This window comes from Chiloscyllium punctatum, chromosome 2, assembly GCF_047496795.1.
Source record: "Chiloscyllium punctatum isolate Juve2018m chromosome 2, sChiPun1.3, whole genome shotgun sequence".
In the NCBI taxonomy this organism is placed as follows: domain Eukaryota; kingdom Metazoa; phylum Chordata; class Chondrichthyes; order Orectolobiformes; family Hemiscylliidae; genus Chiloscyllium; species Chiloscyllium punctatum.
The window spans coordinates 10,814,027-10,830,055 of NC_092740.1; the positions used below are offsets into that span (position 1 = coordinate 10,814,027).

The 16,029-nt window shown below is 45.6% G+C and overlaps 1 protein-coding gene across 3 annotated transcripts in view; it reads right to left on the reverse strand.

Moving 5' to 3' along the window:
* Positions 1–7,966: 7,966 nt before the first annotated feature.
* Positions 7,967–16,029, reverse strand: part of LOC140494207 (polymeric immunoglobulin receptor-like) — an 89,935-nt gene continuing 81,872 nt past the window's right edge. For all 3 annotated transcript variants that reach the window (XM_072593391.1, XM_072593383.1, XM_072593375.1), the window contains 3 exons: positions 9,681–9,734; positions 9,551–9,586; positions 7,967–9,027 (listed from right to left, as the gene is read on the reverse strand). In XM_072593391.1, the coding sequence (XP_072449492.1) occupies positions 8,990–9,027; positions 9,551–9,586; positions 9,681–9,734 (128 nt within the window). In that variant the 3' untranslated portion in view covers positions 7,967–8,989. The remainder of the gene's footprint in view (positions 9,028–9,550; positions 9,587–9,680; positions 9,735–16,029) is intronic.

Sequence of the window (16,029 nt, forward strand, 5' to 3'; positions counted from 1 at the left end):
TCTCTTGTCCTAGTTTCACCCACCAGTGGAAACATCCTCTCTATTTCTATCAGATCTATTTCCTTCATAATTTTTTAGATGTTTCTGTAAAATCCCTCCTTGTTCGTCTAAATTCTAACGAATATAATCCCAGTCTACTCAGTCTCTCCTCATAAACCAACCCCCTCAACTCCAGAATCAACTCTGTGAAGCTCCTCTGTACCCCCTCTAGTGCCAGTGCATCCTTCCTCAAGTAAGGAGATCAAAACTGCACGCAGTACTCCAAGTATGGCCTCACCAGCACCTTGTACAGCTGTAACATTACCTCCTTGCTTTTAATCTCAATCCCTTTAGTAATGAAGGACAAAATTCCATTTGCCTTGCTAATTACCTGTTTTACCTGCAGACTAAACTTCTGTGATTCATGTACAAGGACTCCCAGGTCCCTCTGCATAGCAGTATGCTGCAACTTCTCATCATTCAAATAATACTCCTTTTTCCCGTAACTCTTCCCAAAACGGGATGACTTCACATTTATTAACATTGTATTCCACCTGCCAGACCTTTGCCCACTTACTTAAGTATCTCTGCAAAGTTTCACAGTCCTCTGCACACTTTGCTCTGCCACACATCTTTGTGTCATCTGAAAACTTGGACACATGACACGTGGCCCCCAACTCCAAGTGAAGAAGCAGGCAGCTGCAGATCATATCAAGTGTCTGCAGGAAATTGACTAATTAAAATCACAGCTTTCCATTCGAAATGGGATAATGTGCCCATTCGGAGAGGTTAGAGAAGAAAAAGAATAAAGGATAGACTGGGATGAGCTCAGGGAAGACGGTCAACAGTGTACCAGGAGCACAGAGGTTTGGGGTCCATCCCCACCCTTCCCAGAGGAGTCTCCTCCTTCAATGCCCCTGGGAACACTCCCGGTCACACTGAACCTGATAACAATTGAAAGGCAGTTCGGGGACCCGAAGGACCTGCCCCCAATCACATACATCACCCCATTTACCGCTGCACAGTCTGCAGCGATCAGGGCAGCATGGTGGCTCAGTGGATAGCACTGCTGCCTCATAGCACCAGGGACCTGGGTTCGATTCTAGCCTCAGGCAACTGTCTGTGTGGAGTTGGCACATTCTCCCCGTGTCTGCCTGGGTTTGCTCTGGCTTCCTCCTGCAATCCAAAGATGTGCAGGTTAGCTGAATTAGCCATGCTACATTGCCCATAGTGGTCAGGGATGTGTAGGTTGGGTGTATATTGGGATGGGGTAAATATTGGGAAGGGGAATGGGTTTGATTGGGTAACTGTTTGGACTGTCAGTGTGGACTTGTTCAGCTGAAGGGTCTGTTTCCACATTGTACAAAGAACAAAGAAAATTTACAGCCCAGGAACAGGCCCTTCAGCCCTCCACGTCTGGAGAGGTCCTACTCTATGGGTGGCACGGTGGCTCAGTGGTTAGCACTGCTGCCTCACAGCACCAGGGTCCCAGGTTCGATTCCAGTCTTGGGTGACTGTCTGTGTGGAGTTTGCACATTCTCCCTGTGTCTGCGTGGGTTCCCTCCGGGTGCTCTGATTTCCTCCCACAGTCCAAAGATGTGCAGGCCAGGTGAATTGACTTTGCTCAATTGTCTATAGTGTTAGGTGCACTAGTCAGAGGGAAATGGGTTGGGTTGGGTTACTCTTCGCAGGGTCGGTGTGGACTGGTTGGCCCAAAGAGCTTGTTTCCACACTGTAGGGAATCGAATCTAATTCTAAAGATAGCAAAAAATATTCCTGAATTTGAACCATCCACTGATCCTTTTACATTCTATAAGAAGGTCAGGCAGCAGAACATTTTACAGAGTCTGGACGAGAGGCAGGAGGTGAAACTTATTGTAATGTGTTTGAGCCAGTCAGCACAGCCCATGATCCCAGCCCCAGCAAATGTAGGAGACAGAGCCCTTGTCAACATGAAAAAGCCAATCCTGACAGTGATCGGTTATAATAGAGGGGACCCCGTCGACGGATTGGATAAGGGTAGGCAAAAGAAAGGGACACACCCAACTGTCTTTGCCGCTTGCTTTGGTTACACATCACAGGGGTTTCTGGAGAGTTAGACAGGGGTCAGTTATCCGAGGCTGACTCAGCCAAGTGGGTGAGGACTTTAGTTTCCCAGGGCACTGAGGAGAGCAGGAAGGTGTGTGTGAACTTCAATGCTCCAGAGGCGAGACACAGTGAGGCATGGGTTCTGAGGAGAATGTCCTGGGTGTGGGAGATTAACCAACCCCGTACCCTCAATGCCAACCTTTGAGGCATCCGCACGACGGTGTCAGGCTTCTGCCTCCCTGATATAGGTCTGTGACACGAAGTGGGATGGTGCAGATTGGCCACTAGTCAACAGCGAGGTAGGAGGTCGCCCTGTCAAATTCCTTTGGGACACCGTAGATTCCGACACAACCTTGAACACCTCGAGATTTAAAAATATACCCTGGCGGACAACAGGGACTATTGCTTTAAATGGGTTGACGAGTCATGTACAGGAGGGGTACGTTACTGAATCGATAGAATTTAAACTGGGTGATATTACATGCCAGTGTCCTGCTATTTTAATCAACCTGGGGGGCGGTGGGGGTGGGCGGGGGGGGGAACCACATACTTGGCATCGATTATCTGATGAGGTGTAATTTTAGATTTGACCCAGTGAATGCCTGTATAGGGAAGTTACCTCCAGCCATTAACATCCCATCCATCATCTAAACATGTCCTTATGCTAATCGAGTCAGTACAACAGGAAAGTTCTGGTTTAATCCTCTGACAACGATCAAGGATCTGGCTGTGGGAGAGATAGCTACAAAACGCAAAGGCATATTGGCCCAGCACAAACATGACTGTGAGCATATCCCTGGACAGGTGATAATTGAGGGGCCCAACCCTGAAACCACAAAAACTGGTTTCCCCAGACAGGCAGAGGGGGAGGTGGCCAAGGTGATTGACAGTCTGTTACAGCAAAGAATACTGGGACCTGTAGCCTCCACTAATAATGTTCCCATTTGGCCAATCAGCAAACCAGATGGGTTTAACCATTGATTACAGACAGCTTCATAAAGTCAAACCCCCCCCCTTCACTGCACCAACAGTCACCACAATAATGAAGAAAGTCCCACAAGTGACGTACTTCACAGGACTTGATATCAGTCATGGTTTCTGGTCCATATCCTTAAATAGGTCCTGCCAGGACAAATTCACTTTGATCTTCCAGGAACAGTCGTACACCTGGACATTTCTATCCCAAGGATTTCATAGCTTGCACTCGATTTTTCACAGATGGTTAGCCAAGGGACGAGAGATGTTTTCCCGGCCTGATTGCCTCATACAATATGTCGAGTTTAGATCAGAGTGGTGCTGGAAATCCACAGCAGGTCAGGCAGCAGCTGAGCAGCAGGAAAATTGACATTTCGGGCAAAAGCCCTTCATCGGCTCTATTCCTGATGAAGGGCTTTTGCCCGAATCGTCGATTTTCCTACTCCTCGGATGCTGCCTGACCTGCTGCGCTTTTCCAGCACCATTCTGATCTAAACTCTAGTTTCCAGCATCTGCAGGCCTCACTTTTGCCTCATACAATATGTAGACGACCGACTTGTGTAAACAGAGACAAAGAAGGAGCACATTCAGCTCCGAGGTGAATTACTCGATCTATTACACAGGCTAGGATGCAAAATTAATCTGAAAAAGACACAAATTCTACAGTCTAGGGTCACATCCTTGTGAATGATAATCACCCACAGGAAAAGGGAAATAGACCAAAAGTGATTCGAGACCAAAGAACGACTCCCACTCCCCCGAGATGGTCATGGACTTTGATCCTTCCTTGGGTTAGTGGGATAGTGCAGGAACCACATTGATGGGTTCACCATCAAAGCAGCCCCAGTCTCAGATTTACTGATAAAGAACGCTGCCTGGAATTGGACTCCTCAACACACAGAGGAGTAACTGAGTTAAAACACGCCCTCACAACAACACCCGCCTGACTAGTTCCCAACCCTGATTTACCAGACGTCCTCGAAGCTGCAGCCACAGACCAGACGATAGCTGCTGTTCCACCGCAAGAGTGACACGGTAGGCAAGGGCCAGGAGCTTATGCCTCCAGGGTCCTACAGCCCGTGGAGCAAGGGCTTTCCATGTGGGAATGGCACCACCACACAGTCTTTTGGGCAGGCCAATACTTTGACTACATTATTGGTTTAAACCCACTGACCATACTGACTGAACATACACCAATCTAGCTCCTGCTAGACAGTCCAATCAAAGATGGCTCAGTGAGACAGATTCGAGCCACACGATGGACTCCACTGCTTCAGAGTTGGGACATTACGGTCAAACGTACCAAGGTGCCCAGCTTCCTAGCTGATGGCCTGAATTATGGAGGAGACCCACATGACTGTCAAATCACAGCCACGAAACATCCCACCAGCCCTTTTATGACCCAAACAGCAGGGAAAACGATTAGGGATGAGACAAGGGAATAACCAAGCAGACACAGCCATCGGAATTTATGTAGGTGGAGCCTCCACGGGACAGGATGGCATGTGGATCACCGGCTGTGGGATATACATGACCAACACTCAGGGACAGCTATTGGTTCAATTAGCCTGAAAATTACCCAGACAGCTCAGTGCCCAGGCTGTGGAACTAGCAGCTGTGGCTTATGTAGTTCGCCCACTCCAACCTGTTCCTCCACCAACAGATATATTTTCCAACAACATGTGGTGGGTTACGCTTCGGCGGGGCGGTGTAGACTTGTTGGGCCGTAAGTAATCTAATCTAATCTAATTTAATCTAAAACTGTGTTGGAACACACGTCCAGTGGAAGGGCCCTGGACAAACCTCCAAGTTGACTCTATAGGTGCCCTGCCTCCATGTGAAAACAGATACACCTCCATCCATGACATCATCGACACTTTTACAAAATGGATCAATACATTTCCCATTGGGACAAACACAGTGAGAACAACAGCCCAGATCCTCACACAACAGGGGTTCACGAGATGGGGTTTACCCTGCAGTATCGAGTCAGATCAGGGAACCCCATTTCACCAGCCGAGTAATGCAAAATGTGATGACCATGTTTGGTATCAAACAGGAATTCCACATCACTTACCACCCCCAATCCAGTGGGATCACAGACAGAATGAACTGCAGACTGAAAGGGATGATGAGGAAAACAGTACAACAGAATAACAAAACCTGGGAGACAGTGCTTCCATTTGTCCTCATGGTGAGGAGATACCACCCCCCCACCCCACCACCCCCCCCCAACTGATGACAGGCTGACCCATGAAAGGGGTTGTCTACCTGTTTGGACTTGACCTATCAGAGCCTGCCCCCACTGCCCTCCCCCACAAAAAGCCGGACAGCACCTCCCCCACAATAGCAAAGGCACTTAGCTGGCAGTAGCCGTCCAGTTAGGTACGAGAAAGAAACTAAGCAGGGTTTACTTCAATCGCAAAGTTAACCGTGTCGAGAATCCCCCAGGAGAGCAAGTAATGCTCCAGGTCTATGAGCCAAGTTCCTTCCTTTCCCCTAAATATTCCAATCCACTTATGGTGGCGGATTAAGCTAGCCCCTCAGTCTATAAGATTCTACTAGCCACGGGTAAAACTGGCTGGTACCACAGAAACCAGTTAAAAGCCTTTGGCACACAACACAGCCACTCTCACCACCTTAGTATATGGAAGGCAGATGACACAGTTTCAGACCAAATAACAAGACCAAGGACACCCCATAACACATCCTCAGGGCACCCACCCCTGATGGAAATGATACACTTCCATCACTGTCACCGGCAGCAGATTCCACATCCAAGGGACCCCCAACCAGTTTAAATGACCCAATAGGAGAGTGTCCAACAGATTGGCATCACACACTACTCAGTGACAACACGGACATGTCACAGATTCCCGAGACCCCCCGACAGATCGGCAAACTGAACATTCCTGACTCAGTATAACTCAGACACTTAACGGTATCCCCGCACCATGGACATGAGACTCACTCAGAACAGACTCACTCAGACTGTCAGGCAGCAGTTCCTGATGACTCCAAAAGGGGGAGTGACAGTAAACCAACAGGGAAACCCAGAGCAGGCAAGCTCAAACTCCCAGACGGTAATTCCAGATGTCTCCAATAGGGGGCATGGCACGGCCCATGTCTTGGAAGCGACAGAATGCCAGATTAAACAAAACTGACGCAAACTCCCAGGTGGCAATTCTACATTTCTCCAATTGGGGACTGAGAGCACCCCAATAGGAGAACAGAGAGTATTCGATACAGACACCCCAGAGACAAAGGATTCAGACTCTCTGTTTGGTGTCTCTTTGACAAAAGCACTGATTCAGTGATCCAAGTGATGAAACAGCTCCTGACAGCCACTCAAGGGAAGGTGCAACTGTTTCTGGTGATCAAAACTCTCATGCAGCTCACACCTCTTCCAGCTTTATTCCTCTGCACGCTGAGGAATTTAACCAAGTTATAATTCTTCAATTTTCTGCTCATTGGATAGAATCTCCAAGTCAGATTCTTCATGGTACCTTCGCTTTCATCTTCATTTCTATGACCCACATTTAAAGTGGTCTCTGTCAGTCAGGCCACCTTCATTTTGGTTTATATTTCAATGATTGATCTCTTGCAAGCCCCGACACATTCACTCGTCTTTGAAACATTGGTCTTCATGACCACCTCGTCTCAGATTTTGTTTTTCTCCTAACCACATCATGGTCAGGTCATTTAAACAGTCCAAACCTCTACCGCTAGAAACCAAGGTTGGAGCCTAATAGGCCTCGAAACCCAATCTAACATTCCACCTGGGATTCACATTACCAGGTTTTGTTTTTGTTGAAAAAAAAGTGGGAGAGGGTTAGGTCATATACATCCTGAGCATATCCATTGTATTGTGTCAAAACAGTTCAGCTATTAAACAAGGATAACAACAGATCTCTCCCCAGGGTAACCACAGACCGCAAGCAAGAGCTATTTCATCACATCAAACAATCCAGGATGCACTTATCAATTCATTGCCGCTTTCAGTGGTTGGGATAGTTTGTTTGTTTTTATCGTAAAGTACTTAAACTGACCCATTAAGAAAAGCACTTGAGAATTCTTTGTTCAGTTAAGTAGATCAGACCAGTGTAGACATCCTGTGGTTACCCCCCTGCAGTGCACTCTGTGTGGTAGGGTACTTGAAACTGACCCTTTAAGGCAAGTCCCCAATGACTCTGCTTCCACCACCACAACTGGCAATGCATTCCATACATTCACAACTCTCTGCGTAAAGAACCGGCCTCTGACGTCTCCCTTATACCTTCCTCCTTTATATCTTCAAACTATGACTTCTCGTACCAGTCAATCCTGCCCTGGGGAAAAGACTCTGGCTATTGCCTCTGTCTATTCCTCTCATTATTTTGTTCACCTTGATCAGGTCTCCTCTCTTCCTCCTTCTCTCCAGAGAGAAAAGTCCAAGCTTTTTCAACCTTTCTTCATAAGGCAAGCTCTCCAGTCCAGGCAGCATCCTGGTAAACCTTCTTTGCACCCTCTCCAAACCCTCTGTATCTTTACTATAGTAGGGCGACCAGAACTGGACACAATATTCCAAGTGTGGTCTATTACATATGGATGGATACTGTTATGCCTCACTGAGGTAGCATGTTGGAAATCAAGTTGCATTATTCCTTGTGTTGTCACAAAAGTTAGTTTCTCCTGAGTTTTAGACTAAAGATGACAGAAAGCACACACTCGGTTTCTGGACTTCACAAGGATTACTATTTATCACACATAAATAGACCTAATTCCACAGAAAAATGATGGACCACTGAGCTATAATGCCATTAATTAAAACTCTAAGATGCTCATGAACCAAGTCCCCTTAAAAGCAAGCACAAATTGTACACACACACACACACACACACACAGACACACACACAGACACACACACACACACACACTCACACACACACACACAGACACACATACACACAGAGACGCACACACGTACACGTGCACACACACACACACACAGACACACACACTCACTCACACACACACACACACACACACTCACTCACACACACACACACACACACACACACAGACACACACACTCACTCACACACAGACACACACACTCACACACACACACACAGACACACACAGACGTGCGCGTGCACACACAGACACACACACAGAAACTAAACATCAATCTTTGAGTGGAAGGAACACACAGAAAACAGTTTCGTCGATCCCTGTTCGCGGGAGTCGCTGAGATAATTCTTGTGCTGATCAGAATGCTGCTTCTCCAGATGCTGTCACTGGTTTACTAGAGATACAGTCTGTGGTTTATAAAAGGTCTGACTTACTCATTAAAGGTCAGAACTTTCTGCAGCTGCTGAAGGAAAAGACAATCAGCTGGTTATCCTCAGATTTCAAGTCGCTTTTCCTGCCAGGAACAGAGCTGATGATGAACAGGTCCTCAGATGGTGGAGGTCGGATGGCTTCTCCCTGTCATGTTCATATCCACAAACTGTTCAATTACCTGGGAACCAATCACATCGTCATTGGCAGCAAGATGGTCTTTGTCATTGATACTGGTCTTTAGTACAAAGACCAATCAGAAACTTGTTTCTGGCTGAATCACCATTTGTACATGGGCATGTCTCCAGTTCGTCTGCACCTTCTTCTGCTGCTGTCTGACCCAGCAGCTGTGTAAACAATACTTACAATGAGTGTCAGGTTACTTGCTTTCAAAGAGTGCAGTATCCCTTAAACAATCCTTGGTTTTCAACAATTCTGATGCGTTTCAGTCCACAATTAAAAATACACTAAGATAAAAAGGCACAAATGTTTAAAAAAAGTTTAAAAAACACTTTTGAAGAATAATAATGCCAAGTTTCTGAGCTGGTAAGTTCCATGATGTTCCTTGAATTTGATCTGAGAAACAATGCAACCTCAGTTACACAGGTTCAGTTCTTATTCGCTCCTAATGAGTCTTCACCACAGCTGCATAGGTTACATCCGCTAGAAAGAGACAGAAATCAGAGCTAATGATCATTATCAATTCAGTTTGAAGGTAAATACAGGAAAGGGGCATATTTACCCAAATATCAGTCCCATCACTATCAGAGTAGTTACAGGAAAGGGAAATATTTACTCCATCAGTTGTTCATTTTCCCCCTCATTCACTTTATGACGCTCACAAATACATTGGGGGAGACAAGCTTTTTGAGAGACAGTCAAGTATCATCCAATGGGATAATGGAGAGACTGTTTGCTTTCTGATTGGTGGAGTAAAGGAACACCCTAATAAAGATGAACAGACCGATGGGCCAATGACAACAGCATCATGGTGAGGGAATGGGACTTTAAGGTCATGTGATCAAATCTCCATAATGGCACCACCCAACGTTGGGGTCTCAAATAACAAGGAAATGGATCACCCAGGCCCAACTAGCACTGTCCCACACATTGGAGAATGGGCTTCAGGGATTGGGAAATGAGAAAAGATTAGAATTAGGATTCTGAAAGAACAAAACTGACTCACTCTCTTCTGAATCAGCAACCCGGAGAATCTTGCCACCTTGAAATGAAAGAGAATAGTCTGTTAGTGAGGAGGATGTATTTTAAATGTTTAGAAATACCACTATGTGGGAAAAAAGTATGTAGCTGGTTACCTTTTCTGTTGCTGTCAAACACGATGCTGGCATAGGTACAGGAATCAGGCTGAGCTGTAATACAAACAGTATTCACTCTGAAACTGCCTTACTGCATCAGCTTTCTGACTCTAGAATCAAAGAATCGTACAGAATCCTGGATTCACATCACAGCTTTACCATTGGAAAATGTTGAATGAACTGCATGAGAATCAGACATCAAACCATATTCGGAGTTATTTGGACAGGTGGTGTTCCAACACGCATGTCTTAAGGAGCGACTTAAAAGGGGGAAAGAGAGTTGGAGAGGTTTGGACAGGGATTCTCACAGTCTTGGAGATTGAAAATTAGACCCCAGTGATGTTACTATTACAGTCCGGTGAATCCACCACCACACATCTCTCTCTAATGAGTGTAGATCAGAGTGGTCCTGGAAAAGCACAGCATTCAGGCAGCATCCGAGGAGCAGGAAAATCGACATTTCGGGCAAAAGCCCTTCATCACTCTAATCTCGACTCTGATCTCCAGAACCTGCAGTCCTCACGTTTGCCGAGCTTTTCCTCTCTAATGAGAGAACAGCCCGATGCCCTCTGGGACTATGGTGAGTTTACATTTACAGGAAGGGATATGGAGGAGCCAGATTTGGAAATATTGTGAGTATATGAGGATGACAGACCCAATGCCGTGGAAGAATTTGAACCTGAGAAGGATAATCTTTAATTTTATTTCTTTTTCAATTCAGGAGCCGTTCTAGGCACCACACCTTGGGAAGGATATTCTGACCTGAGAAAGAGTGTGGTGCAGAATGATGACATCAGGTCTCACAGAGTTAAATTACAAGGTGTGGGAGCACAAATTATGTTTGTATCCTGTTGCACTGGAAGGTTTTGGATGATTTGATTGAAGTTCTCAACAAAAGAAGAGCATAAACGATCTTTCCACATTCTCCAAGTCGGGAAGTCTCAGATGCCTTCCCATGGAGGTTCCTGATTCCATGATTCCCAACCCTATCCCAGGGTTTCCAATTTTCCCACAGTCCCATGGTTCAGGTTATAAAACCCTGCACCCAGCACTCTGAGCCAATCCCCTCCATTGCAGAGGGAAACACATCCTGCTCCTCCACAATGTACACCCAGTCGGTCCATGATTTTAAAGAATCACGGTTCACAGTGTCTCAGAGATATTGTGGATCACAGTTTACATGAGGGAACTTATTGGAAGTTAAATTCAAAGTGTGCCCCTTACTCCGGCATACCTTTTATGCTACCCCTTCCAGAACCCACTTACCATCCCCTCACTATGCTAAGATATGGCACTTTGATGCCCATTGCCAGGTATTTCCAGTGAGTAATACTTTCCTGGAGATATTTTCCAAACACATTGATTAGAGATATTATTACACACCCATGGATCAAGTGGGACTTCATGGAGGCGTCCGGGCTTTGAAGGAGGGACATTACCACTATACCACAAGACCCCTAATGGTCTTAATCATAGAGTCATAGAGATCTAGAGCACAGTAAAAGGCCCTTTGGCCCATTGAGTCCATGCTGGTCAAAACCAACCATCTACCCATTCCAATTCTATTATCCAGCAGTTGCCCCAATGCCTTATACATCGACATTGCAAGTGCACACCTAAACAGGTCTTTAACATTATGAGGGTTTCATGTCTGTGTCACCCTTAAAAGCAATGACTTCCATTTTCCCGCCATTCTCCGAGTGAAAAGGTTTCCCTCACATCTCCGATAAACCTTGAACATTCATCAAAGATCCTCAGACATCACCTTCCCAACCCACGACCATCTCCAGCTAAACATTCAGTGGCAGCAGATAAAGGGGAACACCACCACCTGCAAATTCCCCTCCAAGGCACTCACCATCCTGGCTTGGAAATATATCATCACTCCTTCACTCTTGTTCGGTCAAAATCCTGGAATTCACTCCCTCAAGGCATTATGGGTCTACATCCAGCACGTGGACTGTAAGGGTTTAAGAAGGCAGCCCATCGCCATCTTCTCAAGAGGTCAACAAGGAATGGGCAATGAATGCTGGCCAGCCAGTGATATGCATGTTTCATGAATGAATAAAAACAATCGCCCTGCCCCATACCTTAAATTAATGTCCCAAGGTCACTGAACACTCTATCATGGGGAAACAATTTTCAATTCAACCGTATTTATGTCCCTCATAATTTTACGCATCTCAATCATGTCTCCTCTCAATCTCCTCCTCCCTGGAGAAAACAATCTCTCCAAATTCTCTTCAGAATTGAAACTCTCCAGCCCAGGTAACATCCTGGCAAATCTGCTCTGTCCCATAATGTGGATTCCTGAACTTCACACAATTCTTTAGCTGTGACCTAACCAATTTTTCACCCAGTTCCAACATACCCTCACTGCTCTGAATTAAGCTCTATGCTTCAACTAATAAAGGGAAGTATCCCATCGGGTTTTTTATCCATGTTATCCACCTGTCCCGATACATTAAGGGACTGGTGTACATGCACACCAAGGTCGCTCTGATCCTTGGTGTTTCCCAGGGTCCTATTGCTCATTATATCTTCCCTTCCCTTTTCCGTCCTGCCCAAGTGTATCACCTCACACTTATCCATGTTGGATACTGTTTGCTCCTGATCAGTCTATCTGACCAGCCCGTATAGATCCTCTTGTTGTCTAAGGCTATCCTCCTCAATATTTACCACCACAGCTATTTGTTTATCATCTGGGACCATATTAATCAACCCCTCTTCATTCAAGTCTAAATCATTTACGACAAACCGTAAATAGCAAGGGCCCCAACAGTGACCCCTGTGGGATTCCCCGGGACACACACTTCCAGTCACAAAAATGCCCCTCGACCATCACCCTCTGTTTCCTGCCAGTCAGCAAGTTGTGCATCCAATTTACCCCAAATTTCCTTGGATCCCATGGGCTCTCACCTTTGCTATCATTTTCCCATGTGGAACCTGGTCAAAAGTTTTGCCGAAGTCCAAGAAGACACAAGAACATAAGAAATAGGAGCAGGAGAGGGTTATCTGACCCCTCGAGGAGAATGTGAGGACTGTGAATGCTGGAGATTAGAGTCGAAGAGTGTGGAGCTGGAAAAGCACAGCTGGTCAGGCAGCATCTGAGATGCAGGAGAGTCGTCATTTTGGGAAGAAGCCTTCCATCAGGAAGAAAGATCCTTCCTGATGAAGGGCTTATACTCGAAACGTCAATTCTCCTGCACCACAGATGCTACCGATCTGGTCCTTCAACCCTGCTCCATCATTCAATAAGATCTCTTTTAAAATCTATCTCCCTTTGTATTAAAAAGATGCATCAAATTCATTCCCCGTGTCTTTACATCTGGAAACCTCTTCAAAAAAAATTCAGGGAAGTTGTAAAGATATCATTTCCTGAACAAATCCATGTTCATGATTGATCCCTGTTCCTCCAAATGCAGATCCATTCCGTCCCTCAGAATTACCTCGATCTGTTTCCACCCCACTGAGTATAGACTGAGAGAAAGTGAGGACTGCACATGCTGGAGAGTCAGAGTCAAACAGTGTGGCACTGGAAAAGCACAGCAGCTCAGGCAGCATCTGAGGAGCAGGAGGGTCAACGTTTTCGACATAAGTCCTTCATCAGCCTGACCTGCCACACGTTTTGACACCGAGTTGAGACTGACTAGCCTGAAGTTTCCTGGTTTATCCCTTGTTCCCTTCTTGAGGTACCACACTGGCTGTCCTCCTGTCCTCCAGCACCTCTCCTGCAGCCGGAGAGGAATGGATAATTATTTCCAAAGCCCCTACTATTATCTCCCCTGCCTCACTCAACAACCTGAGATACATTTCATCCTGCCTGGAGATTTATCTACTTTTTGCTGCCCATACCACTCAGCAGTTCCTCTCTATGTTAATTTCTTTCATCTTGTCACAGACTATCTCCCTGATTTCTGCACCAAAATCATCCCTCTCACGCCTGAACACCAACATAAAGTTGTCAATTACAGCCTGACGTACATCCTCTGGATTCAAGTTTCAATTACAACCATGGTCTTTGTTGTCTTTTTACCATGAATATTCCTTTCAATATTTTTGATGCTTCTTTATATTACCTGTCAGTATACATTCATATTTCCTTTTAGCACTCCGAATCTCTACTTTAATTTCCCACTTTCACATTTTATAATCCTTCAGAAATTGCTACTGTTTTGAATTCTCAGTACCTGCCATAAGCCTCCCTTTTCCCTTCATCCAGTGCTGTGTATTCCTCAGTATTCAAGGTTCACTGGATTTGTTGGTCCTACCCTTTAGCCCTGTACTCTCCTTATTTCCTTCTTCAATGCATCCCATTGCATACCTGGTCTGGCCTACATGTGACTCCAGTCCCACAAAAGGACACTGGTGTAAGGTACAGTAATTGTTGAAGAATGAGAGGGGCTGTCAGTGAGCAGATTTATACAGGGCTACAAGGTGCCACATGCTCAAAGAAGAAGCCAATGTTATCAGGAAGTGATGGAAAGCAGCAGCCAGTCTCAAAGATTGCACTGCAGCAAGTCTGCATTTAGAAACATTGTACAGGATGATTTTCCATTTATTTTGGTAAATGGAGGGTACAGAAACAGATATTTTAATAGAAAGAAACAGAGATTTGCCTCCTCTGACTCATCGAGGTGAGGAAGCACATTGTTGGGAGCTTGTACAGAATCTTCAGATTCTGTCTAGTCATAGGTCAGGTCCCAGGGCACTGGAGAAGAGCCCAACATTGTCCCTTTGTTTGAGGGCAATAGGGATAATACAGGAACTTACAGGCTGGTGAGCTTTACGTCCGTGGTAGGGAAAATATTGGAGTAGATTCTTAATGACTGGCTTTACTCAATTTGAAAAAATATCTTCGTATTAACACAAGGCAACATGGTTTTGTGCAGGAAGGTCATGTCACAGAAACTTGATTCAGCCTTTTGAGCAAGTTTCATGATTGACAACGACAGGGTGATAGATATTGTCCACATGGACTTTCATAAGGCCTTTGACAAAGTTTTTCATGGCAGGCTGATACTGAAATTGAAGTCACATGGATCTGCGGAGAGGTGGTAAGATGGATGCAGAATTGGCTTAGTCATAGAAGACAGAGAGTAGTGGTGGAAGGGTGTTTTTCTGACTGGAAATCTGTGACCATTGGTGATCCACAGGAGTCAGTGTTGGGACCCCTGTTAGTTCACAACATTTATAAATATTTTGGAGAATATTGTAGGTGGTATGATTACTAAGTTTGCAGATGACACAAAGATTGAGGGCGCTTTGGGATAGTGAGGAAGATTGCCAGACGATACAGCAGGACATATAAAGGTTGTAGACTTGGGCACAGAAATGGATGCTGAAAATTAATTTTGAGAGACATGTGGTGATGCGTAAGGTCTAATGCAAGAGGGAAGTATACAGTAAATGGTACAACCCTTGGAAGCATTGAAGAGATCTAGGGTAGTTTACTCACTCCTGGTTCAGTCCTTCCCTCACTCCTGGTTCAGTCCTTCCCTCACTCCTGGTTCAGTCCTTCCCTCACTCCTGGTTCAGTCCTTCCCTCACTCCTGGTTCAGGCCTTCCCTCACTCCTGGTTCAGTCCTTCCCTCACTCCTGGTTCAGTCCTTCCCTCACTCCTGGTTCAGGCCTTCCCTCACTCCTGCTGCAGGCCTTCCTTCACTCCTTGTGTGGACCTCCCTTAATTCCTGACATCTCACTGCAATTATATCGATCTTTGGTGAGATCCCATCTGGAATGTCGTGAACGGATCGGATTTCCATATCAACAAAAAGATTCACTTGTTGCAGAGTGAGTGTCATACACTGGCTTGAACCAGGGAATACAGTCTCAGAATGAGGGATAGGTGGTTGGAACTGAGATGAGGGGGAATTTATTGTTTCGAAGCAGTTAATCTTGGGAATTCTCTCATCAGAGAGCTGTGGAAGCTTAGCCATTGAGTATATTCATGAATGAGATTGATAGATTTCCCGGCATTAAAAACATTGAGGGGTAAGGGGATAGTGCAGGAAAGTGGTGTTGAACTACAAGCTCAGACATGATCCTCTTGAATGGTGGAGCATCTTGTCCTTAGTGGGGAACATCCTGATCCATATTCTCCCGACTCTCCTACTTCCTGTGGCTGTGGGAATCCTCCCAAAGACACACTACAGCTTTAAACCTTCCAATGGAATCTCCAACATGGCCTTTGTTGTCAGACAAATCCAAGTAAAATGTCAAACACAACACCAGGAACTCTGTATTACATTTCCCAACCTGATCACAGCAGATGACTCAGTAAATCACTTGATGAATCATACTCTTAAAAGTTGGAATGTCCAGAAACTTCTTCCAAATTTTGCAACTG